The 26,308-nt window shown below is 46.1% G+C and overlaps 1 protein-coding gene across 3 annotated transcripts in view; it reads left to right on the plus strand.

Moving 5' to 3' along the window:
• Nucleotides 1-239: 239 nt before the first annotated feature.
• The window catches only part of SEL1L3 (SEL1L family member 3), a 128,938-nt gene continuing 102,869 nt past the window's right edge, over nt 240-26,308 (plus strand). The window contains exons 1-5 of one of the 3 annotated variants that reach the window (XM_059164240.1): nt 240-562; nt 12,763-13,333; nt 23,782-23,908; nt 25,548-25,669; nt 26,061-26,176. In XM_059164240.1, the coding sequence (XP_059020223.1) occupies nt 398-562; nt 12,763-13,333; nt 23,782-23,908; nt 25,548-25,669; nt 26,061-26,176 (1,101 nt within the window). In that variant the 5' untranslated portion in view covers nt 240-397. The remainder of the gene's footprint in view (nt 563-12,762; nt 13,334-23,781; nt 23,909-25,547; nt 25,670-26,060; nt 26,177-26,308) is intronic. The other 2 variants (XM_059164258.1, XM_059164250.1) reach the window with 2 other exon arrangements.

Raw genomic sequence — 26,308 nt, forward strand, 5'->3', positions numbered from 1 at the left:
CGGGAGCGGGCGGGGAGCCGAGAGAACCCGGCGGGGGGCGGCGGCCAGGGGGGCGGGACCGCGGTCAGTCCCCACCTGCGGGGGCGCCGGCCGGCCGGGGAGGTGGCAGCCGGGATCGGGGGCAGCTGCGGGGAGGCGGGCTGGGCAGGGAGGCAGAGGGGAGGGAGGAGACGGTACTGGGAGGCGGGGAGGAGCCGGCGCTCGGCTGGGGCTGCGGGGGCGGCGACGGCGGGAGCGGCAGTGGCGGCGGCGGCGGCGGGTCCGGCGGCGGCGGCGGCAGGTGGCCCCGCGCGCGGCGGCCGGCCCGGCCGGGGGCGGGCGGGAAGGTGGCGCCTCGGGCGGGGGCCGGTCCCTGCACCAGGTGACCTGCTCTGGCCCGGATCCGGGCGGCCTCGCCATGCAGCGGCGCGGCGCGGGGCTCCGGTGGCCGCGGCAGCAGCAGCAACAACCCCCGCCGCCCGCGGTCGGTCCCCGGGCCGCAGCCATGGCCCCCCCGAGCGGCAGCGTCCCCCCGGGCCTCGGCGGCCGCCCTGCCAGCGCGCTGCTCCTGTTCTGCTACCTGGTGAGCGCCGGACCCTACCCGGGTCCTCCCCTCCGCGCTGGGCCCCGGGGACGCGGGCGGGGGCGGCCGGGGAGCTCCGCGTCGCCGGGCGGTACGGCGCTGCTAGTTTGCTCGCTTCCTGGCCGCTGCGCCCCGGACGCGCCGGTACCTGGGATGGGGACCCGGGGCGCGGAGAGGGGTGCGTGGATCGGACTTGCAGCGCGGCGCTCTCGCTGGTCTCGGTTCCTCTCCCTCCCGAGACGCGCTCCAGAGCCGGGCGAGATTCCCCTCGAGACCCCCCTCCCGTCCCCGGCTCCACCTGGAGCCTCGCCAGCCGCGTTTCCTCCCCACCCGCCGCGCGCTGCTCTCCAGCTCCCTCCCTCCCCGTCCTGGGCTTCCCTCACAGTCTCGCAGCTCCCTGCCTTCCCGTGCCCAACTTCGCCTCCCGCCTCGAACCTCCGTTTAGTTTCCGCCGGGTTCTCATGGCCCGGACCGTTTTCTGCCAACGCGCTGGCGACGAACCCTCGCGTTTCCAGCGCTCTTCAACTCCTCCGTGGTCACTCCAGCCAAGTTGCGGATGCCAGAAAGAAATCGAGTTCTTTGTAACACGCTTACCGCCTGAGTGGCGACTTTAGCTGCGACTTGAACATTGTCATTTAAGAGAATACGCTTGGCTTAGGCACGTCAGTTTACCATTTGCGCTCTTCTTGGCTTGGGTTTCAGTCATCAACTAAATGGCAGTAACCTATTTTACAAAACCAGCTCATTTAGAATACCAGAATAATTTAGACCCTCAGAGAGGGGTGGGGGAATAGTCCTCAATTCCTTTGATGGCTTGCTTTCTTCTGCTTTGAAAGCTCCTAAACAATAGTAAATTTACAGGAGGCGACACCCTTCCTGTCCAGCCTACCTTATGTTCCAGGATCCTGCAGAAACCTTGGGTTATCTCGCCATATATTACTGTAAATAAATGAAATCGAAAATGCTGAATCATGAAACTGATGTAATAGGAAATTCACAGAATGCTTAAAATTGAGCAGTGTCATTGTCCAGAATTGTTCTCATTTATATGGTCTCACCGTTATTTGGAGTCTTCCTTTGTAGAGGCTAAAAACTGCTCAGGAGACATTGTCAGCCATCAGGATCTGATTCCAGAGAAATTGCCACCCAGCCCAAGTTTCTTTTAACACTCTTTACTTCTTGGCTGTTGCATTTCTTGAAGCAAGAGGGTGTAGAAATGCAAATTGTAATTCGGTTTTAGTGTCTACCTGTTGAGTAATCCATGCTTCTCTTCCCATTTTAAAGTTAACCAGCACCAAAAATTTGGTGGTTGGATTTACTTGCTGTCTTCAGAAGTTGTCAGTTAACATGTGTGGGTTAAGTATTATTATTTAATATTTATGCCATTGGGTTAGAGCTCACAGACTTATAAATATAACTGCCAAAACAAAAGACGGGGTTTCAGTTTAAACAGATGATCCCCATCCACAAGGCACTGGTTACCCACAGAGGCAGAAATGATGTAGTAGAATAGTGTGTGAAACATTAATGTCCAGGTTGTCTGGAAAGTTCTACGCAGAAATCTGAAGACCTGGCAAGGAGAGACCACTTCTTGACAGTTCTGAGAAATCAGAGTAACAGGAGCAAAGCCCAAAGGCCTAGTGGTCTGTGGGAACAGAGGCAGATGAGGGAGCAAATAGAAAAGATCTGTTGGGACCGAGGGGGTTTTAAGGGGCCAGGTCACAGAGAGGGGACAGAGGTGCTGTGCAGAGAATACAGTGAGATAGTGAGGTGGTGAGGTCAGGCCTCTAAAGAGAGAAATTATAGGACATACTGTAATGTGGGAACTAACCAGAGCACGTCTGAGTGTCTTGGCTGTTGGGGAAGGACTGGATTTTGGAACCACTGCGCAGAGGCAGTGTTGGTGCTTCCTGCTGTGTGTTTCCTTCAGGATGGGCTTCAGATAGGCCAGTGCACAGGAAAGTCTGGCAAACAAGCAAACCATTTTGCAACTGAATGAGAAGCTTTTGTCAAGCCCTGGGAAAGCAAAAGTGTGATTTGGAAGATGGGCTTCACCTTTTGTTCTAAAGGTCTGGCCATTTCCATAGGATTCTGCTCTAGAGGTATGTGCTATCTGAGCCTCTGGTGAAAGGTGAGGTTTCCTGACCTTGGAGAAATTCACTGTGCGAGGTGGGGAACATCTGCCTGAAGCACGAGATACAGAAAATGACAGGGAAAAACAAAAAAAGGCATAATCGTGTCCATTCTCCTCATGGAGGAATACTGCCTAGAGAAAGTGATTGGTCAGGGAAGGTGAGGTGTGCAGTTGGAGAGTAGATGTGGAACAGAATAACGAAGCAGGATCTCAGGAACATGTAGACACTAGAGGGAGAAAGCTATCCCATAATTTGGAAACATAACTAATCATATTAGTTTGCATTGTACTAAGTTGTTTATATGCATTATCCAGTATTTTTTTAAAGATTTATTTATTTGAGAGAAAGCATGTGTGAGCGGGATGAGAGGCAGAGGTAGAGAGAGAGACTCCTCAAGCAGACTCCCCACTGAACATGGAGCCCAGTGTGGGGTTTGACACAGGACTTGATCGTAGGACCCTGAGATCATGACCTGAGCTGAAATCCAGAGTCGGGCACTTAACCAACTGAGTCACGCAGACACCCCCTCCATTCTCCAGTATTAGCTTTAACGACAACCTTGTAAAGTGGGAGCTGTTATGATCCTCATTCGGATGAGGTAATGAAGACTCCGAGAGGTTAAGTAAGTTGCCCTAGGCCACACAGGTAGTCCAAGATAGAAACCCAAGTCTGTCTACTTCCAGAAACCCAGTCCTTAGGCACGCTGACGTACTGCTTTCTGTACGTTGCTGCGTTGTGCTCTTTCCTCTCATACATAGATGCGTGGGTCGTTACCAAACCTCTTACCATTAGCAGCCACTGTGCAGTTGGCCAGGATGTGAGGTCATGTCTAAAGGAGCCTAAAATACACAAAGCAGGAAGCACAGGCCGCACACTAGAGGCAGGATGTTAATGAGGAAAAAAAAAATAGGTGAAATCAGAAAATATTTGCCATGGAGGGATAAAAGATAGGGTCTCTCATCCGGAGGCACCGGGTGGAGGTTGGCACGGGGCATTTATATGAATGTGTGTCTAGGTATAGAGCGAGTGTGCCTTGGAAGGCATTCTATGCATTGGCTGTGATTTGGGGGTCAACCACCACTCTGTGTCATCCCCACCTGTGTTCTTGTTCTTTTGACTGGAGTCGAGAATGGTTTTCTGAACAGAAGCCTTTAAGCCCCTGCCCTCATGGGGAGCGTGCTTCCCAGAGCCAGGGTCCTGAGGCAATGGGCACCTTTCTTCCCCATTGGCTGGGACAGAGTCACCTTCAGTGGCAGCTCAAGAACAGTACTGTGACTGTAGCTAGGTTACTGCCAAAGCATGAATAATTGTGACGAGGCCTGAAAGATAAGTCACGGAACGATGCCAAGCAGATTTCTGAAAAGATGATCCCTGGTTCCAGCAGCTGCCAGAAAATTCTAAGGTCACCAAAGGTCAAGAGTCAGAGAGCCTCCTCACAAAGGGTGAGGGCCCGGAAAGGAAAGGGTAGCAGAATTGCTTCCACTGAGGTCCCGGGTGCTGAGTGCTATGGTCTGGGCAGGACTTGCCAGCAGACCCCTTCTGGCATTCCCGTACGTCATTGCCTCGTACCTTTCTCCAGACTTGGCCAGACCAGCGGAGGCGGCCCCAGCCCCATCTGGGATGGTGGCACTTGTGGAAGGCATTTCTGTCCTTTCCGAATGCTGGTCTCGAATGTATAATTTTTTCTTTAATGAGAAAAACAAATCTCATAATGGCTGGTATTGATGTCAGCCGTAGAGCGGAAATATTCAGAGTGGACGTTCGCGTTTGTTAGACAACCAGAGGACAAAGACGCAAGGGGGCATTAGTGGCACAAATGTATGTGGTGATTGTTAGCCGATCTCCAGTGGCTGTGACAGAATTCCCTATCAGTGGCCACAGACCATGGGTTATCCCTCTGGTAGCACTGGTAAACTCCTTACTCTGTGTCTAACACAGGGCCTAGGAAGATCAAAACAAGGTATAGAGCCTCTCTATTATCTCGTTTGTACAAGAGTGAAAATGGATATTTGAAATACAGAGCTCAGCTTCAGACTTCCTGTCAGACAACAGAGGCCACATTCACCCTGACCAGAGCTCCTAAAAATCCCCCAAGCCAAATAGGTCTCTTGCTTAGTAGACCTATTCCTCTTGGCAAAAGTGTGGGAATCATGAATTGGCTGAAGGAAGCAGGTGGAGGAGAGGCAGACGAGGCATAAAGAACCCAGGCAGTTCACAAAGATGGATAGACTTGACTAGACCATAAATAGCCTCAAGTGAATTACCCTGTTTATTGGCTCTCATCCTATTCCCCTGAGAAAGGACCCAAGGGACAGGAGGGCTGTGTGGCATGGAAGGGATGGCTGAGGACATTTTGCTTTGGCTGCTCTTATTTGTCTGACATCCTCATCCAAAGAAGAGCTTAAGTGATCTGGGGTGTTGGCTCAGTGCGCTGTGAATATTTGTGGGTAAGATGATATCTACCCTCCCCAGGCACAAGGTATACCAACATGGTAGGATCTTAGCCTTCATCCTCCTGCCCCCCTCCACCTTCAAGATGAGAGTGAGCAAAGTCTCACTTCCCACACCTGTGGCCAGAAAGTGGGACTGGTGTAGAGGTCAGTTGGTGGGTCGAGGGCCTCATTTTGGGCATGTCTGGAAGGCAAGAGGGACACCATAATTGATTGTGGAGTCAGGAATTTGAATTTTGGTTCTGTTTTTGAGGAGCTGGTTGACCTTGGGCAAGTGACTCTCCCTCTCTGATTCCATTCCATTTCCTCGGCTGTGTCCCTCCCAGAGCTGTTGTGAAGATTCGATTTGAAGGGAGTTTTATGAAGTTCTTTTTGAGAGGATGAAGTCAGAAGTAAATGAGAAGAGGGGCTTGCTGCATCTGTCCCAATGACCAGCTCACAGTTATTCAATGGAATTAAACCAGACCAAACCTTGGTTACCCTTGACTAGACCATAAAGAGCCTCAAGTGAATTACCCTTGAGTTAAAAAGGAATAGCCTATCAAACAGTATTAAAGAGAGGAGGGGAACCGATTCAACCAGGAGTCTTCTCGTTGTCGTGATGGTATTTCTCCAGCCAGCTCTCAGGTTTGCGAAGGCATATTCATCAACTGGGAAGTATTGCCCAAGGCCCATCTTGATTTTGGCGTCCATACCGACATCACTGCCCATTCTGTTTAATTGCATGCGTTGTTGACATAAACAGGATTTTTGCTTGCTTCTAGTCAGCAGAAATTGGAAAAGTAGGCCTCTTAAGCCAATACTATGACCTTTTGACTTATGGAAAGTTGGATACAGCCAGTTTGGAGAGAAAGCACTCATGGGCAAGGTTTCCTTTGGTGATCGATGGGGTAGAATGGGCAAGAATGAGAAAAACAGATACTCTGTAATTGTTACAGGAACCCACCACATACACGTATTAGTGTAAATAAATTTCCCATGACAAGACGTGAATGATTTAAGATACCTCAATCTTTTGGTCCCTTCCTTAAAGAACAAGTGGTCCATATAGAGAAAAGAGCCAAGCTTTCTCAGCTTTTTGGAACAGGGAGGGTTATTTGAATAGAATTTCTTATTGATTTTGTATAAGGGCATCAGATGCAGTCATCCTAAAAGAAGCTTAGATAGAATTGATAGATTTTTTTTTTTTTCCATCCAGAAGATACACAAATTCATCTGTTTCTCGACTCCCAGTTTGAACTGAATGCATTTTGATCTTCAATTTGGGGTTTTTTATCACGAACATGACATCAACTGACCCATTTCTTTCTTTATAAAAATTTACAATACATACACAATTAGACAAACATGAGAGAATCTGTCTTGAGAGTGTGTGTGACATTGTCAAATTTGACTTTGATTAAGGCTTACTTCTGGTATAAACAGATGTTTGAGGGCTCAGGCGTCTTTCAGAGCCCAGCTCCGTTGTGTGCAGAGCAGATCAGTAGCTTCCGAGGTGGAACATGTATGTGGCTGCCTAAATGGCCTAATTTGAGGGGCACAGAAATGGCCCACTCAACTCCCAAGTCTTGCTTAAAGCTGCAGTGCCTCTGGGCTTTGCTTTGAAGGCGTTATCTCCCCCAGGCTGGTAGAGAAATGCAGATATGTGACACCACTGAAGTCCTTTTTCATTATCACATTAACACTGATGAACTTGCCAGACAAATAGGCGTCCAACAGGGGGTAGAGGGATAGGACATTTTAAACATTTAATTTGTATTTTTGGTGTGGAGAAATGGAAAGTTCTAGAAGATAGGGTGTTTGTCTGAAAGGTCTGGAGGGGCTTGATAGCTGAAAGAAGTCCACCCTCAATGGGTAAGCTAGGTGCCGGAGCACCACCTTCCCTGACCTCACAGTCCCCATATCAGCTGTGATCCCCTAGGGGCTTGGTGAGAGGCCAAAGGGTAAGGGTTCTTCCCAAGGACTTTAATTAGGCTAGATGAAAAAAGAGAAGTGGAGAGGGTCCCCATCACAAGAGAACTGGTGAATGTTGGGAAAGGATGGGGAGGACTCGGGATTGGATCACGAGCCCCTGGGAGCACTGACCTGAGGCGAAACACAGAGGCTCCTGACAGAAAGGCTCATGCCCAGGATTTTACTTCACCAGGAAACACTTAACCAAACTCCTTCTGTGTGCCTCGTTCTAGTTGAGAAGCCAGAGACATAACAATGAATAAGACATGGACTCTGACCTCATGATTTCTAAGCAAAGGAACAACTGGGTAATTTCTCACTTCCGTTAATGCAACCTGGCATGTGAAAATACCTATGAAGGTTGGACACGTGTCATGCCTGTAGCTGAAACTCTTCAAGTTAATTGCCTTATTTTCCTGGCAGGAAACAGCTCATAACCACACACATGACTTGAGCCAGGAAATAGCCTCAGCTTAATCAATATTTAGAGTGTGATATGTTGCTAATTGGTGTTGGTTTTGTACATAACAGAGGTGGCCACAACTCATGGTGCAGCAGCTGCCCACTGGGTCCTCTCCAAGCCACAGGATGCTGGCTTCCTACATTGCATAGGAGCCCAAAGACTGAAGACCACCGTGCCTCCTTGAGGGATTTAGACCATGCCCCTATAGCCACATACAGTGAATTTGAAGTCCCCTTTGGGGCCAGCACACCCCCATCATATTACAAAAACATTGCCCGTCCCAGAAATTGTTCTTCTCTTGTATTCAGGCTTCTCCCCCTTCTTAAGTTCATCTTCCTCATGAAATTTTTCTGCACCCAGCCTAGCACTAACTTCTCATCCCCTTAGCTCACAACTGACAGAAACAATAGCAAGATGTCAACACCATTGCGAGGGAGCCTTAGCAAAATAACAAATTAAGTGCCATCCACGGCACGTCTATGAAATTACGCCTAATTGGGTTATTCATCTCTTTTCTCTCACAAGACCATTCCTTTGGAAAGCATATTTTTCGTCATGTTGTGTTTTCTAAAACTCTTAAGTCTAGAATAAAAGCTTGGTAATCTAGAACAGTAGCCGGCAAGCTATGGCCCATGGGCATAGCCAGCTGCCTGTTTCTGTAAACAGAGTTGAGCTGGACCACAGCCGTGCTCCTTTGCTTCCGAGTTAGTTGTCTGTAGCTGCTTTCTTGATACCACAGCAGAGCTAAGTAGTTTTTCACGGCCACCAAGTGGCCTGCAAAACCTAAAATACTTACCATATGGCCCTTTTTTACAGGAAAAGTCTGCTCACTTCAAATCTAGCATAGCACCATCCAGTAGAAATATAACATGTCACAAATATGGGCCACGTGTGTGCTCCCAGATTTTCTAATAGCTGCATTTAAAAAGTAACCAGTGAAATTAATATTAGTGATATGTTTTATTTAACTCGCTGAACCTCAATATGATCATTTCAACGTGTATTTGGGATAAGAAATATTAATGAGATATTTTGCATTTTTAAAAAATTGTCTTTGAAATCCAGTCTATATTGTACACTCACAGCAATTTGGAGCAGCCCCTTTACCAGCTCTTCCTAGGACTCGTGGCCTCTGTATCAGTGAGCATCTAAAACGATGAACCCTGGATTTACTTTTCCTGCACTTGAAGCTTTGAAGTAGATAAAAATAAAATAATCTTCATCTGCATATATAGAGTTTACCTTTAGAGCTGACTTTGGAGGGAAGGGCCAGGAAGGAGAATACGGTCAGGTGTCCTATGCCTTCTTTCTCACTTGTCCCTGCTGATCTCAGCGATGATGAACCCAATGTCTGGAAAGTCATAGGTCATCAAGTGAAGCTGAAACTAGTTTCAGCACGCTGCACTTATTAATGTGGGAAAGTGGACCATGCATGTTAACACTAAGATGTAAAGTAATGAACATTACTAGTAATGGTACTTTGCAATGAAATCTCGTGAAATCACATAGCCTTTCCCCCAGAATTCTGTTTAAAAGAAGTATTAACCTGGAATTCTAGCATCAGCAATAAAAACATGATTTAAAAAAAAATACTGAAGTGGAGAAGAGGGCTGGGGCGAGTTTTTAAGGTATCATAAGAGTATTGAGGAAGAAGTGTTAAGTCATTCTTGGAGAAAGAACACGAGGTGATATTCAGTATACCACAGTATGTCCTAGACTCTGCCCTCTGTTGCCACATTAACTGGGCAAATGTGGAATTGAGTGACAGAGGCATGAGGAGCAGTTGGAATGAGGAGTGTCCCGCTTCTCTGTCTTCAGCTGGCCTCCCTGTGGGCTCATTGGCTGGATTCTCATGTTGAGAAGGGGGCCACATCTTGGCACATCTGGCTGAATGAAAAACCACTGCTTGTGGTCAAATGCTGGGGGTATCTTTAGTCATAAGAAAGCAGAATTCCACCTGGCAGCTCTTTATTGTCTTGCTGTTGTGTGCTGTGGGGCAGGGAACGTGGGAGAGGGAGTGAAAGCCAGGGGCTGGGCTCCTGGGCTTGCCTCTGGGAAGCCACCAGCTGGGCGATGTTGGAGAACATCACTTCTCAGTGCTCTTTGCCTTGGCGGAAGAATGGGGTGGGCTGGCTCATCACCAGGGGCTAGTCCACTCTAACAGTCACTAGTTCTAATTATAAGATTATTTTTATGTTTGTTTTCCCCCCTGTAATTTGGAAGTATAAATGAGAGCATAAAACAATTAAGCCTCTCATTGCGGGGGCAGAGAGTTTGGACTGTACCCACCTCTTTACATATTTCTTCCCACAGTTTTCCCATGACTAATCGAAAGCAATGGCCAGCCCTTCTCACTCCACCACTTGGAGAAGCTACATTTTTTATTTTCATCTATAGGACAGTTGCTTTTCTCTCCATCCTCCACCCCCCCACCCCAAATCTGCCCCCCCCCCCCCCCCAGTATTCATGTAGTACAAAATTCAAAAGATAAATAAGGCTATATAGCACACGTTGGTCTCTGAGCCTATCTCCTGGTCACCTCATCCTTCTCCACGTGAGCAAGCAATGCTATACATACTCAAGCAAATGTGTAGATATTTTTCCTTTTCTTAAGAAGAAACTCAAATGGCACTTCTGAACCTTGTCTAAACAACAACAACAACAACAAAACTTCAAACTTTAGAGATCATTTCATTATCTGTCCATGAAGCTCTTCCTCGTTTGAATAGCTGCCTAGCACTCTAGGAGTGGATGTCCTATCATTTACTGAACCAGCTCTGTCTTGATGGACATATAGTTTTGCATCCTTTGCTGTTACAAACTTTGCTGCAGTGCAAACCTGCACATCCATCATTTTGCACAAATTTGAGTATATGGGTAGGATAAAATCCTAGAGGAGGAATTATTGGACCAGAGGGTGGGTGCATTTATATATTTGATGGATACTGCCTGACCACCATCTGCAGAGATCACTCTCACCAGCAGTACATAAGAAGCCAATCTGGCCGGGACAGCCTGTTATCTTGGACTTTTTGATCTCTGTGAAGCTAGTAAGTTCAAACTGATTTCTTCAGTGTGGTTTCAACTTGCCTTTCTCAGACTATCAGTGAGAATTTACTTATTGATGAACTGTGTCATTTGCTTGTTTTTCTTGATTGTCAGCTTTGTTTCTAATTCGAGGTCAGTGCTTTCAAATAGAAACACTGTTCCCTCTTCCAGAAACTTCCATTGATTCTTCACTGTCCGTAGAAGGGAAGTCCGCATTCCTTGGGCTGGGGGACTCAGTGGCCTTCAGAGCTGTCTACCCAAAGAACTTTTCTTCTCTCCTCCAAGCCCAGCTGAAATACCATTCCTTCCATAAAGGCTATTCTAGACACATCCCCCCCTGCCCCGACGGTAGGATTACCTTCACCTGGGACTGTATTCCTTTAGGATTTGCTTATAGTTTGACAGGAGCCCTGATCATGTTCTGCCTGGGGTCACTGCTCTTTGTAAACACAATTCCCTGATACCCAGCTTCGTATCTTAGCCCCTTTTGCGTCTCCTGTAACCCTCAGCAGGAATTGAAGAAAGGGGGCCTTATTTCTTCCTTCTTTGGGAAACTGACCTTTTTTCTTTAAACTTGTAAAAATATTCACAGCATAAAATTTACTGCTTTTATCACTTCAAAGTATACAGTTCAGGGAGTTAAGTACATTCATATTGTGTAACCATCACCACATCCCTCTCTAAACTCTTTTCCTCTTATAAAACTGCAACTCTGTGTCCATTGTACAATACTTCCCCATGATCACCTCCCCCACCACCAACTCCAGTCCCTGGCAACCACCATCTTCCCTCTGTCTCTGTGCATTTGACTGTTTCAGGTTCTTCATAGAGGTAGAATCATGCAGTATCTATTCCTTGTGACTGGCTTATTTTACTCAGATTGTTTCCTCAAAGTTCATCCGTCTTATAGCATGTGTCAGACTTCCTGTTCTTTTTAAGGCTGAATAATATTCCATCATGTGAAAATATCTGTTTGTGTATCCTTTTATTCACTGAGGTCATTCCTACCTCTTAGCTATTGTGAATAATGCTGCTATGAACATGGGTGTATGTCTATGAATGTATCTCTTCGAGTCTCTGTTTCCAACTATTTGAGGCTTTATAGCCAGAAGTGGAATTGCTGGATCATGTGGTAACTCTAGGTTTAATTATTTGAGGAACTGCTGCACCATTTTACATTCCCACCCACAATGCACCAGGAGCCCGGTTTATCTACCTCCTCTCCAATGCTTGTTATTTTTGTTTTGTTATTGTTTTGGGATAATAGCCATGCTAATGGGTGTGAATGGTCCAGAGTAATCTTTTCACTATTGTGTTTTGGATGCCTGAATCACAAAGTTATATTTAGAAGAGCTCTTTGCACCCGTATATCAGTATCTTATGCTCAAAACATTGCCTTGATCTCATGACCAACTTCCAAGAATTCTTCTCCAAGGAATGTCTGTATTAAGAGGTCTTTTTATTTAGAGAACTGGAGAAATCAACACACAGATAAAATCTTCCTTGGCCCATGTAGCCCCATCCATGGTGAAAGAATCAGACAACACAGTCTGTGGTCCAGGCCTGCCTGTGTGTGATTTGGAGCAGTGGAAACTCCTGCTGGTCCATCCATCACGCGTGCTTGTCCTAGCTCAGAACTCACGGGAGAAAAAGGGGCCAGGTTGGCATCCCTGTCATGTTCCCTCTTGGGTGCACTTTGAACTCTTCTCCCACACTTTGATTTGGCTACATGTGTCACTGTTTGAAGTCAGGACAATGGTCTGGAAATGTCTGAAGCTGGCTCATCTCTTTTTCACGCTAAGGCAGGCTCACCGCTCCTGGATTTGTTGTGAACTAGCTCCTCCATTTGGAAACCAACTCTGGAATGATTGCCACGTAGCTTTGAAAGGCCCATTTTGATCAGCAGATGCTACTAAGTCTGGGGAGAGACTTAAATGTGGCCTAATCTTCATTTGTGTGTGTGTATGTGTTGGTTTTTCTCTAATTGTTTGGGAGTGGTTTTGCTGTCTCTTATGTTCCCCATTCAGTGCTTTTTGTAGAAAAAAGGAAATGATTCACATATCTGTTAATGTGATGATTTTTAAACTTTCTATACCCCTTTCTTTCTTTCTTCCTTCTTTTCTTTTTTTTTTTTTTTCTTTCCCTTTTCAGAATGTTGTGCCGTCTTTGGGCAGGCAGACCTCCCTGACGACGTCGGTGACCCCCAAAGCCGAGCAGAGCGTGGCTTACAAAGACTTTATTTATTTCACTGTCTTTGAAGGCAATGTCCGCAATGTTTCTGAAGTCTCGGTTGAGTATTTATGCTCTCAGCCTTGTGTTGTCAATCTGGAAGCGGTTGTTTCATCTGAGTTCAGAAGTAGCATCCCTGTGTACAAAAAGAGGTGGAAGAATGAGAAGCATCTTCACACCAGCAGGACACAAATAGTACATGTGAAATTTCCAAGCATCATGGTTTATAGAGATGATTATTTCATCAGACACTCCATTTCGGTATCCGCGGTGATACTACGCGCCTGGATTACTCACAAATACAGTGGCAGAGACTTGAATGTTAAATGGGAGGAAAATTTGCTACATGCTGTAGCGAAGAATTATACTCTGCTGAAGACGGTCCCGCCTTTCGAACGCCCTTTCAAAGATCATCAAGTGTGCCTTGAGTGGAACATGGATTATATTTGGAACCTTTGGGCAAACAAGATTCCCCAGTGTCCTCTTGAAAATGGTAGGTCATTTGCCTTGCCAGGGACCTAATGCTCATTTCTTCAGATGGTTTGTATCACGAAAGGATGGCAGGAGAAGGTTCTTACACTGGCCATGAGGAAGGGGTGGGGAATGGCAGGGACACCGAGTCTGTAGTTTAGGACTCTGGGGAGAAGGGGGGTCGGAGGTAAAAAGGTGATGAGAGAAGAAATAAAGAAGAGAGTAGACTGCATGGGAGAGTCACAGAGGTCACAGAGATTTGGTTCTGAAGTTGGAAAGGAGTGTTAATACCACCGAAACAGACACTGGGAAAATCTTCTACCCCTCTCCCATCATGAATTCTTTGAGCGTCAGTTATTTTTAAGTGGAGCGTTTTGACCCAGAGGAGATGAGAACCAGAGGCACCTTTGTGCCAAAGGTGTTATCCCACAGTAGTTTTCAGCCCAGAGCCCCTGGGTTCAATTCTGGACTCTGCCACTTTCTGCCTTGGCATTCTAGGAGCCTCAGTTTTCGGATCTGTAAAATGGGGATGATAAATAACAATTCCCTCAGAGCCATGTTGTGAAAATTAAACGAGCTGTAATCGCTTAACGCATGATCAGCACTCAGCAAAAAGTAGCCACGATGCTGACAGAGTCCAAATTCTGCATCTTATCCTAAAAGCCACATGGTTTCAGCCACCGAAGGACCCATGCAGGAGGGGCTTGAGGTCTCTGGCTTGGGTGCTCTTAGTTCTCTCCATTGGTATGAAGGGCATCTTCCTAGGTGGATGCTGAGGGCCTGCTGGCTCTTCTACTGATCTAGCGATGGGGAGCTAACCTGGCCATGCTCCCAGGCATTCACCTGGTATCTGACTGTGTTTCCTGAGGTGTAGCTCCAGGACCAGCTGAGACAGAATCAGGTGAGGCTCTTGTTGTCAATGCAGATTCCCAGGCCCCATCCATATCCTTCTTGGTCAGGATCTGTGGAGTGCAGGGCCCTGAAACCAGCACTTTAAACACACTCCCATGACCCTGATGCATCTTTAAGCTCCAGGATCTCTGGAGCAGCATCAGAGCTGGTGGGTTTTCAAACTTGAGTAACTGTGACTGAGCTCCCGTGGGTCTGGGATAGCAGACCCATCCGCAGTAGGTGCCTGACCCATCATGGTCTTTAAGAGGACTGCTTTGGGGCAAGATGACTTAAGAACACTGAGAAAACAATGGCGACAAATATTTCCTGAGACCACCCCAAAACAGCCCTGTATCTGTTGGGCGTTTTGAGAATCTGTTTAACCATATATTGTAGTTGGTCACAGGCCACTTGCCATAGAATGAATGCATGTGGCATTACGAAAAAAACAAACAAACCCAAACCTCTTTATTTTGACATAATTATAGATTTGCAAGAAGTTGAAAAAATTGGAGAGGATCCTGTGGATCCTTACCCCAGCTTTCCCCTAATGGTGAGGTCTTTCATAACTGTAGCTCACTAGCAAGACAGTGAAAGTGACATTGACCTAGTACCTTTGAACTAGACTGCAGACCTTAAGCAGAATTCTCCAGTTTTTATGTGCTTTTGTGTTTGTGTAGTTCTATGCACTCTTACCCTGCACTTGGTCTGAATAGCCTTGTTCTGTGGCTGGCATATTCTATGTTTGTGTGGGGCTTTAAATACAGATAATGGAGAGGGAGAAGGCTAGTTCCTTTTCTGTGTGTATGTGGGTTGCTGGTAGGGTGGGGCAGGCAATTAAATGTCTGAAACCTTCAAGCTGCCAGCGTTTTGATGATTGGTGTACATCCCTCTTCCAGGAGGAACCCCATGCTGGCATCTTTCTGGAATGCCTTCCACAGGGAGACCTCATTTATTAAGGAGAAGGAAGCACAAGGCACATACGGCCAGCTTTGATTTGCCTTCGATTTTGTCAGGGTGTAATGATTCCATTTCATGTGTGGCAAATCACATATTTCTCATTGAAGAATGACTAAACTGCAGGCTGGAAGTTTTCAAATGAAGTCGTTTATGAACTGGCTGAGGTCTTAGGGCGCCCCGCACATACCCTTAAAATACGAACCACCTTTCCTTTCTTTTGTTCTTCCTTCCCCTATTCACTGAGCTTCAGAATAGTGCGGTGGGATTTTTTTTTTCTCCCCACCTTCCTCCAGGTGTTACTTTTGGGGTGAGAACGAAGCTAATAAAAGCATAATGCCGAGGAAAGCCTTCTCTAATCATTCACGTCACCTCAAATGGGGGCTGGGGTTCTCCATGCACTCTCAAAGCCAAGCCCTGTTTGCGTGGCTGTGATATGTTCACCAAAAAGGGGAACATTTCCTCTCCCTCTCTTTAAAAGAGGAATCAAAAGAGTGTGTGCAGCAGCCCTATGGAAAGTGTCCACGACCTTTGTTCTGGATACGGCTGAGCGATGGAAGGGAGCCAGGCCTCTGGCTCACTCTTAGCAGGATTTCTCTGTTCGGCTCTTGATGAACAAGAGTCAAGTCAGAACAACAAGATGGCATTAGGGAGCCAGGGTGGCGCCTTTCATGCCTGGTCCCCTTGCAGTCTGCAGCCAGCGCCAGTGTGGGGTGTGGGGGAACGTTTTCTGTGTCTAGTGCCTGATGTCCTACGAAGGCTCCACGTCTGGCTTGCTTTCATTTTCTTTTTTCCTTTATAAAGAGAGAGAGAGAGAGAGAGAGCCAAAGTCTCCATGCCCAGGGCTGTTCTGTGAGTATTGTTAGAGTGCCCCTCCACCAAAGGCTCCCAAGGGGATAGCTGAGTGCACCTGGACACAGCCCTCGCCCTCACACCTGGCCTTTTATCTCCTTTGCCAGGACCGTGCCCGGCTAGGCCATTGGTCTGATTTTTTGGTGCACACGCGGCAGACCCTTGTCTGGCCCTGCTGAGAAAACATACCCCAGATCAGAAGTCAGCAGGTCCTTTTAGGACACATGTGTGTCCAGGCTTGGCCACGTGTCCTTTCGGTGCACCTGTTCCTGCTACATTCTGGGCACATGGGCACCTGTGGCTGAACTTTCCTGCGGGAAAGGGACCGGGCATTAGCTGTTGTCCCTCACCAGTTCCCCGTGTGCCTGACTCACGCATGAGCTCATCGAGAAAAAGAAATTCACCACAAAGGCAACAAGCCTAGGTCCACCTGGGCGGCTCCCCCTGCCTGTCCTCCCGTAAGAGGTCAGCGGGTCCAGCGGCCTCCATCTCCAGACGACGTTGCATATTCAGTCATTCTTCATCTCGCGGATTGCTGTCATACTGGTGGATGTCACAGCCTACAAGCGGCCCCCCAGCTTTGCCCTCACACCCCACAGGGCAGCCAGTGCAGACATGTCCCATTTATCCTACCCCCTGGAGGTGGTTCCTCCCACTGCAGTGAGGAAGAGCCCCCCGCACCCCCACCCTCCACCACGACCCTTACCATGGCCTTTACCAGGGGTCCCTGTCCTCTCTCTTGCCGCATCTCCTGCCATGCTCGTCTTTGTCTACCTGCCCCAGCCACATGGGCCTTCCAGCTTCTTCTCATGCTGACAAGTTCATTCTCGCTTTAGGACATTTCTGTGACGGCTCCCTTCCCCTCACAGCTTGCTCACTGATGTCATGTCTCTGGGCTAACGTCATCTCAGAAGAGAAGACTTCCCTGACTCCTTCATCTCAGATGGCAGCCCCACCCCTGCCATTTCCACCCCCTTGTCATCTGTCGTTATTTTCCTGCATAGCCTTATCGTCCCCAGACATCGTAATTAAATATGCGTCGTTGCTTTGTTGCCAGTTGCATGTTTCTGGACCAGTACACAAGCTCCATGATGCCAAGGTCCAGCCTTGTTTCGTGCAGTGCCTAGCACTGCAGTCCCTAGCACACAGCGGGCGTGCAGTGACTCTTCGTGAATTGAGTGATGAATGCTCTCAGCCAAGGGGCAAGGACCTTTTTCTCATATGCCTGCATGTGACCGTCACACAGGGACATCCCCACAGAGCTGTGTTGCCACATTAGGGAGCACACTGGGGTAGGGGGTGGCTGTGTGCCTTCTCAAGGCTCACACACACACACCGCAACTGCCTGGGGACCGCCCATCTGGGTTGTGCTGGTTAAGGATGCTGTCTCATGCTCAGAGATTCTCCTTTGCAACCACACACAAGCCCACCTTTGCCCTCAGAGTTTGAGTCTGGGATTGCCCATACCCTGCCTTGACTTAATCAATTCCTTTTACAAGGGATAGCCTTCCCCACTGCCACACCAGGTGGTAAAATCATGTCCATATTTTGGTAGCTGGCTCAAATTTCCACTGTTCCCCTGCTCACCCCCTTCCTTTCTTTTCCTTTCCTTTTCCTTCCTTAACCTTACATTACCTTGCCTTACCTCATCTTACCTCCTCTCCTCTCCTCTCTTCTCCTTTCTTCTCTTCTATTCTCTACTCTTCTTTCTTTTCTCATCCCCACAATCAGAAATTAACTCTCTACCCTCGAGCCTTCCCTAGCCCTCTGTTGGTACCTGTCTTTCCATGCCATGTGTATCATGTTTAAGTCAACTAAACAAAGAACATTGAGCATCTACTATGTATCAATTTCTTTAGAGTCTGGAGGCTAGTAGATGCAGACATGGTGCCCTCTGTCTTTAGGTGCTTATGGGGGAGGGAAAGCCAGCTGCCAGTAGTAACAGCTACATTCCGTTACTGAGTACTCACCATGTGTTAGGCTCTGGGCTAAGTGCTCTATGTATCTCATTTAATCTGCCCAGTGCCTTACTATCATATTTACAGAGGGGGCTACTGACTCAGAGAGGGAGATTGACTTGTCTAAGGTCACACAGCTCTTCATGATAGAACTGAGATTTGAACCCAGGTAGTCTGGTTCCCAAACCCCACATGTAACTGTTATCCTATGCTGCTGAAGGATGTCACGAAGCTATTTATTTATTTACTTGAAGTCCTTCATTCATTGAAAAATGTTACGGAGCAGTCTTTATGTGTTCCGAGCTTTGCTTTTTTCACAGAGGAGCTGACTTTTGAACAGAGACTTGAAGGCTGAGTAGAGTTTTCAGAGTCGGAAAAGGAGTAGAGGGAAGAGCATCCAGGTGGAAGGGAAGGCATGAGCCATGGCACACAGAGAAGAAAATGCAGCTGAATGGCAGGATGGTGATGAGCTTGCATCTTTTGATGGGAGGGGTGACAAATAGGTTTCATCTTGCATTCCAGCTAGGAGGGATTGGGGTGGCCACCTAGAACGTGATGTTGAGAAGGATTCTGAGGCTGAGTCTGTGCTTAGTGAGAAAGAGTGGTAGGCAGATCGATTACCAGTGTCTGCCACATGGTGGAAATGCCGAGTAAAAACTTCATGCTCTGTGTTTGTTCACCCAGGTAGACTCTCAGGTGTGAGTTGGGCGATTCAGGAAATCAGACTGGAAAAGCAGGGAGGGGGCCACCTTTTGAAGTCTCTGAAATGCCATGCGGAGGTGTATTAAGCATTCTGCCCTGCTGTCCATCTATAGGAATGTTTTTCTGAGCTTCCAGCTTAGGTCAACAACTGGGGGACATGGCAGCTTCCTTCTTTTCCACTTTTTCTTCCTTTTGCCAAAAACCCATTCTCATCTTCAGATCCAGTGGATTAGAAGTGTGATTTCTTATAACATAATTCTATTATAACAAAGTCATGGAAGGGCTGAGTCAGATAGGGGAGCCAGGCTTTACCTGTCTCTGAGAAAGTACCAGGATGCAGTGAGACTATTTAAGTCAATGTCATGATGATACTGTTTATAACTATGGGAACAATGCATTTAGCACTTTCATTAAAAGAGAGAGAGAAAGAGCCTTAGTTCTTTTTTTCCCTCCAGTTAATCACGGTGGTCTCAATTTCTCAGTAATAACACCAATTAATGCCTCGCATCTGTGTGGCCCTTTATGATTTTCAGAACACTTTTCCCGTGCACATTGTCTCATTTAATCCTCGTGATAGTCCCATGGGAAAGGGTATTATTCTCATCCTTTCTTTTCAGGAGAGAAAAACCAAGGCTCAGCTTCTTTTGCGGGAGTCCAAACTTTGCAATGCCGCCTCTCTGAAATATGCTAAAACAGCCCTAACCCAGGTTCTAAATTAGAAAGGAATACACTTTTTTTAAGCTGAATTTTTACTGATGTGAATCATCCTGTTTTCCTCACCCACTGGACTTTGTCTCTTTGAAACAGATTGAATAGCCGCAGAGCCCAGGGCTGGGGAGGCCTCTGAATGTGGCTGGCCCCTGCCCGCGGCCTGCACGGGAATGCTCAGACCTTGTTCTCTACGTTTTTAGCCTAAAAAGGAATATATGTACCTGGTAAAACAAAAAAACAAAAAACAAAAAACAAAAAAACAAAAAAAACATAGAGTGTAAAAGGGATTGGAGGAAGAGTGAGCTCCCACTCACCCTGTGTTCTCGTTCTTTTCCCAGAGGCAAACGCACTCACACTAGTTTCTTGCATTTCTTCCCAGAAATGTTCTCTGCTCCTATAAGCCTCAAGTTGAGAGCCCCCATCTTCGTACATACATGGGAAGACCCTATAAATTCTGTCCCGCATTCATTAGCAATACGGCAGATTTCCCCCTAGCAGCGTGTGCCACCTGACCTCGTTCTTTTCAGTAGCTGCTTAGCTTCCTGTAGCCTGACAGCCCGTAATTTATCTCACCTGTCCCCTGCTGATGGTCATGCAGGTCATTTCTAGTCTTTTACCATTAGCAACAAGGTTTCACCGAACATCCCTGTACATGTATCTTGGTGTACACCTACGAGTATATTCTCAGGGTAAATTACTGGGAGTGAAATTTATTTTATTTTTAACACTCCTACTATTGAATATGGCACTGACTTCCGTACTCGCCCACTTCACTGCCTGGTATCCTTTGGGGGGAAGTTCTGACCTAAATCATACTTGCTAGAAAATTGAGCTTTAGTTCTCAGGCTTTTCTTTTAAAGAAAATGAAACACCTGAACACTCCTGCCTTTTAATGTCTTGCATTTGGAAAGTACTGTTGAGTTACCTGCACTCTGTCCTTCTCCAGGTTAGAACATCTTAACTTCTTTTCCTCCTGTTTCCACTTACAGACTTAGAGTTACTTTTTGCCTCAAGACTGTCTCTTCTCCCCAAATGGGTTAAGATCTCAGCTGCACCATTTTGGTTGTGTTTGAAGCACATCCCGAGTAGGGTTTTGTTACATGGACATGAAACTGTCTCCAGAGCAGGTGTCCACGTCAGAGCTCTGATCACCCTGCTGACCCAGAGAATGGGCTACATGACTGACCCCAGCCACCATGCTCGGTGGTGACGTTCAAAGTATTTAACAACCAATTATTAGACAGGGTCTCCTGGTCAGGCTCTGTAAGCGCTAGCCATAGTGCTGAAACAGGATAGTGCGGGAGCCCTTTCTACCCTGAAGGAGAGCCAGGATGGGTAGTGGTTGTGGAGTCCTGGAGGGTCGAGGCAGCACCCATCTCTTTGGCAAGACCTGGGAGATGTGATGTGGTTTAATAACAAGTCCATTGGTTTTTAGTAGGAGATCAGCTTTGACTCATTCCTGCATCTCTTACTAGCCATGCAACCTTCAGTGGGACACTAACACTGTTCTTGTCTCCAAATGAGGGAGTTTGTGCCATACAAAATTTAATGTCTCTTCTTGCTCTAAAATTTAAGGAAATAAAACAAGCAAGAATAGTCAAGGTGGTGGGTTCTAAATCTGAACCATCTTCCTGGTATTTTGTGTTTATTGTCATGATGACTTTTTCCTACCTAACTTCTTCATCAAAGTTAGCCAGAGAAATGGATTTGAGAGAAGCATCTGAAGGAAGAGACTGTGATCTGATTTGGGCAGCATGGGACACATTATGGCATTGTGAAAAGAGCTGAGCAAGAGGGAGGCAGGTTCAGATCCTGACTTGGCCATATTGTGCCCATTTGTTCATGTGATCATTCATTCATTCATTCATTCATTCCCTCATTATTTGTGGAGCCTCTGTCAGGTGTCGGGCACTGCTCTGTGCTCGAGGGATGGGATAATGATTGAAGTAATGTCCCTGTTTTCTTGGGGCTTACATTTTAGAGGAAACTGGGCAAGTCTCTTAACCTCTTTGAACCTAAACTTTGGACTTAAGTTTTTCTACCTGTAAATTCTTTCATGAGGAATGACACTGGTGCTGTTAACTCCCCATTCTAAAGCCCACGACAGCCATCACTAATCAAGCATGGTGCTCCAAGCAGCCACAATCACTTACTAGAAAACAAGCCTCTATGTTATCCTGGGCTAGCTGAATTCTAACATCTTTTCCTGCTCTGAAATTTCATTCTTATTATTTCTAACCTAAATGGAAAGGCAATATTATACTGAAGGAAAAATTGCTGTAGAACTCCAAATCATAGAACTATTCAAGCTGCAGATTTTATAAGAAAGCCACCACTGCTTTGGTTTTGTTGGGTACAAAAGGTATGTGTTTTTGTAAAATTTATTTTAGATCTTTCAGTCTAAGATTTTTTTCCTTCCACATCTTTTGCTGCAAGTTCTTCTGCTCAACCCGATTTACTTTGATCCCTGGATAAAGGAGAGGCTCATCAGCATTGACTTTTAACTCCTTTCACTTTGGAAACCTCTTTATGAAGCCTCCTTTTCCTGAAGTCAGGTTGGACAGAATCAAATCCTGCTCCTTTTGATAAATGTTTCTACTGCACACTAGGTAACTCACCAGCAATCACTAGCAGAAGGCCTCCTAGGGGGCTACCGTGGCCATCTGGTCTTTTATGTTCCAGTCCACACAGTGGAAGCCAAACCAAGGTTGGGCTGACAGCAACTGCATGGTGATTTTCTCTCTGGATTCCAGAGACACCCTTGCAGTATTCCCATTTCTAATCCCCTCTACCCATCCACATAATAGATCAGCAAGACTAGTGTCCCCAAATTGAGCTCAAGGTGTAAAAGGAAAAAAAAAGTTTGCATTGTTTCTTTTGGAATCGATAGCTCTATCCTTCTGAGTTTCCAAATGCCTCTCCACCTCTCACCAAACAGGGAGATTTGTGGACACTGGGGACAATTTGGCTCTAGTTTATTTAATTCTATTAGGTATACACACAAGGTCTGAGATTATGAACACTTTGCTCTTGTGATTTCTAAGTTTTAATGAACCAGAGGTACCTCTCTCTAGAAGACATTTTTCTCCATTGAAGAGTGAGAGCTGGGGTCTGAAGTATCCCAGGCTGAGGCTCCCATAATTTGTGCCAATAGAGGCGTTCAGTAACTTGCACAGAAGTTAACTCTTCCCTTTCCAAGAAGCCCAGGAAAATAGATGAATTCTACTGTTTACTCACAGACATTTAAACCAAAGAGCATTTTAAGAAAGTTAAAAAGGTTCTTTATTCCTCAGTTGAGCTCAGTGATTTTTTTTTTCTTTGAAGGGGGATGGGTATGGAAAATAAAAAATATATATATATCATTCTGGCCTCCTTTAAAGCAGTAGATATTAAATATAGATGAGATAAGTCAGTTCTCCTTTTAAGACTTATTAAGGACACCCTATCTTCTCTAGGGCCACAGGATTCTCCCACATTTTCTAAATAAAGTGGAAGGCTCTCTAGTTTTAAGGGGTTTGGTTGGTCATTTTGCCTAGGGTAGTATGGGGTGTATACTGGAAAGTCTGCACAGAAGGAAAAAATACCTGTGCACTTCTAAAAGCATGGATTCTGAAACCAAACTGCCTGAGTTTGAGTCCCAGCTCCATCTCTTATTACTTAATCTTCTCTAGGGCTCGGTTTTCTCATCAGTTGAATGGGGATAATAATAGCACCCATTTCATAGATGGTTGTGAAATTAAATGAGATTGCTCCTGGAATGGTATGCTTAGCACATTGCCTGGCACATTCTGTGTTATATAAACATTAGCTACCATTTTGGCAGCTATGCCTCCATTTCCTCATCTGCAGAATGGGGATAATAATGAGGATGAGAATGAGGATTACGTGACTCTCTTCCTAGGTAGCTAGTTAGCTAAATGAGATATAGATCTATTTATAGCAGTGTGGAGGGTATGGAGGGCTACTCACATGATAACTGTTTCTATTGTTGCACAAATTGTGAATGTTTTCCTTAGCCCTGGAAGGGCAGCATGTGAAATGGTTAAGAACCTAGAACCAAGCTTGGACGTCATGTGGACTGGCTCTACTGTCATTAGCTGTGACCTCATGGGAGTTAGTTATCTTACCTCTAAGCTTCAGGCTTTTCATCTGTAGATTGGGACTCACACTACAATCTCCTTTACACGGTTGCTGTGAACACGGATTGAGACAGCTCTCTATAAAGGGCTTAGCAGGCACTCGGCATATCATCAGTGTTCAGTAAATGCTTGCTAATATTTTCAGATGCTTTCTTGTAACTGTTTGATGGGAGTTAGGCAGAGGGTTCCGGTAAGAACGTGATTTGGGAAGCAGCACTTTTCTGGAGATAACTGAAAGGCAGCTGTCTTGCTGTTCGCAGATGTGGTCACCCTCCTGGGCTTTCTCTATGCCTCCAGTGGAGAAAACACAGGCATTGTGAAGAAGTTCCTGAGGTTTCACAACCGAGAGCTGGAGGCCACCCGACGTCAGCGGATAGATTACCCCGTGTAAGAATGGGCAGATGATGGGGGCTGGTGGGGCAGTCCTCTGTTTAATTTGAAGACAAGGCAGGCTCGTGGAATCCCTTAGGAGGTCACACCTTGGTAACATGTTTCGGGAAAATGTGGAGATCCACACAGCTTGGACAGAATTTTTGGCCCAAAGCGTTCTTGAATTATTCTTGCCCCTAGCAGTCCTCAGTTTGCCTTGGACTTTCTGTGTCGGTCCCAGGAATGACACGAACAGGGGAACAAGGTGTGGGAGCCTGAGGCCTCGCAAGCTTTCGGGTGCAGCCCGCCACAGCCAGCGCCCACTGCTGCCTTCACTTTGCTCTTTTGGTCTTGAAAGATTGGATGAGCTGCTTGAAATCTCCCAACTTCTGATCTCCTCCATTGATTTCAGCAAAACCCAGATATATATATTTTTTCCTTCTGCTGAATTGAAGATGCTGAAAACAGTTCCTGGTTCACCTCAGACTGGATGGATTTAGCAGAGTGATTTAATTCTTCCCATGCTGCTGGCTGTAGAAAGATCTTGAGTCACTTTACCGAGCGTATGTTCTTGCTAAGCTTCCTTGTAATAACTTATCTTCATGAGCTTGCTCAGCTGGGTGGGTCTGGAGGGAGCTGTGTGGCACCATCTGTTTGCGTATCTTACCAACTGATTCTGAGGCCAGATTAGAAAGCCCAGAAAATTCTAAAAGGCTTGTTTGGATATATCCCCAAAGAACCTGGGGCCACGGCCACGTTAACCCAAACTGTGAATTGTTTACTGGGGTCATGGTGAGAATTCTGTGCGTTTGTTTTGACCTTGATTCCTATTTTGCCTGCAAAATGCAATTACTCCCAGCTCCCCAACTTGGAACTGCTGGTCACTAAGACAATGTGTGGTGTCAAGCAAGTGTTGAGCTAATATTTGCTGAGCGACGGATGGATCACACATCTTGGCTGAATGTGTCCTAGTTAAGTTGACTACTGTTATTTTATTCTCACCCCACAAATCACAGATGTACAATACTTTTTTTTCAACTAAAATAGCCCCGGTCCAGAAATGGAACAATTAGATTAGTTGTTCCATATGGGTCAGCCGGAACTGTGATCCTGAACAACCTAATGTATGCATTAAAATAGTATCTACGTGTCCCAATTAACATATAGCGATGCCATTTGCAGATTACGACACTTTTCTACCTTAGGGCTTTTATCTTGGAAGGAAACAAGATTGCTCAAAAAAGCCTAATTATGTTTTTTTCTTTTAATCATTGAAATTAGCATAGCTTCTTATCAGATCACCTCTTACTAAAATCCAGATTTTTATTTTATGTCTGACTTTCTAAACCTTAATCAAGAATTTAGATGGCAAGCATGTGAGGTTCTCCAAAAGGCACAGAAACAGAGTTTTTGGTGCAAGGCACAATATCTGCTAGTTTTGTACAATGATTTTTAACTCCTGTCTTTCACAGTTTCAATAACTACCTCCTTTGTCTCAAAAATCAAGCTTTGCAAGCTGATCTCCCATGATGAACATGAAGGCAAATTCATCCCTTCATTGGAAAGAAAGCAATTTACTTGGTCATTGTTAGCTATAATTACCTGTTCTTGGATGATATCAATCTGCAGATTTTTTTTTCTCTCCTCACTCTTGTAGGTTTACTGTTTCATTGTGGCTTTATTTACTCCATTATTGCAAGGCCAATCTCTGTGGGATTCTGTACTTTGTTGATTCTAATGAGATGTATGGCACACCGTCTGTATTTCTTACTGAAGAGGGTGAGTATGAAATGGAACATTTAAACCGATAAACTGATATCGTGGTTTCCTTATGCTCTCTTGGCAGGTGTGTCGGGAATTAAGGAAGATACCGTCAACGTGGCGGTTCAGTGAGAGCGATGATTTTCAAATGCAGCTTCCCAGGAACGTCTTTTTTTCCTGGAAGCTGAAAACACATGTCTTCTTTACAAAGGAATTCACTTGTGTGGTCTTTTGTTTGCTTTGTTCGTGTTTGCAGGGAGAAGGCCCATGTTCTGACTGTAGAGCTCCTTAGGCCAATTGTTGAAAACATGTAATCACTTCATGCCTTCCTAAGTTTTTGTTTTGTTTGTGTGTTTGTTTGTTTGTTTGTTTTTTGGTCATTTCTCACAAGTTTTAATTTTCCTTATAGGCCACTTGCATATTCAGATGCATCTTGTCAAAGGAGAAGATCTTGCCGTGAAAACGAAATTCACCATGCCTCTGAAGGAGTGGTTTCGACTGGATATCTCTTTTAATGGAGGCCAGGTATCTGTGTGCACGCTCCGTGAAACCCTTCATATTAGGCACTGCAGTAAAGGCAGGGAGCAGGGATGTCTGCGGGAGCAAATGTGTGCTAAAGGATAAGCTCTTTACAGCTCTACACGTCTCCGATCAAAC

The sequence above is a fragment of the Mustela lutreola genome, chromosome 1 (genome assembly GCF_030435805.1).
Source record: "Mustela lutreola isolate mMusLut2 chromosome 1, mMusLut2.pri, whole genome shotgun sequence".
NCBI lineage: Eukaryota > Metazoa > Chordata > Mammalia > Carnivora > Mustelidae > Mustela > Mustela lutreola.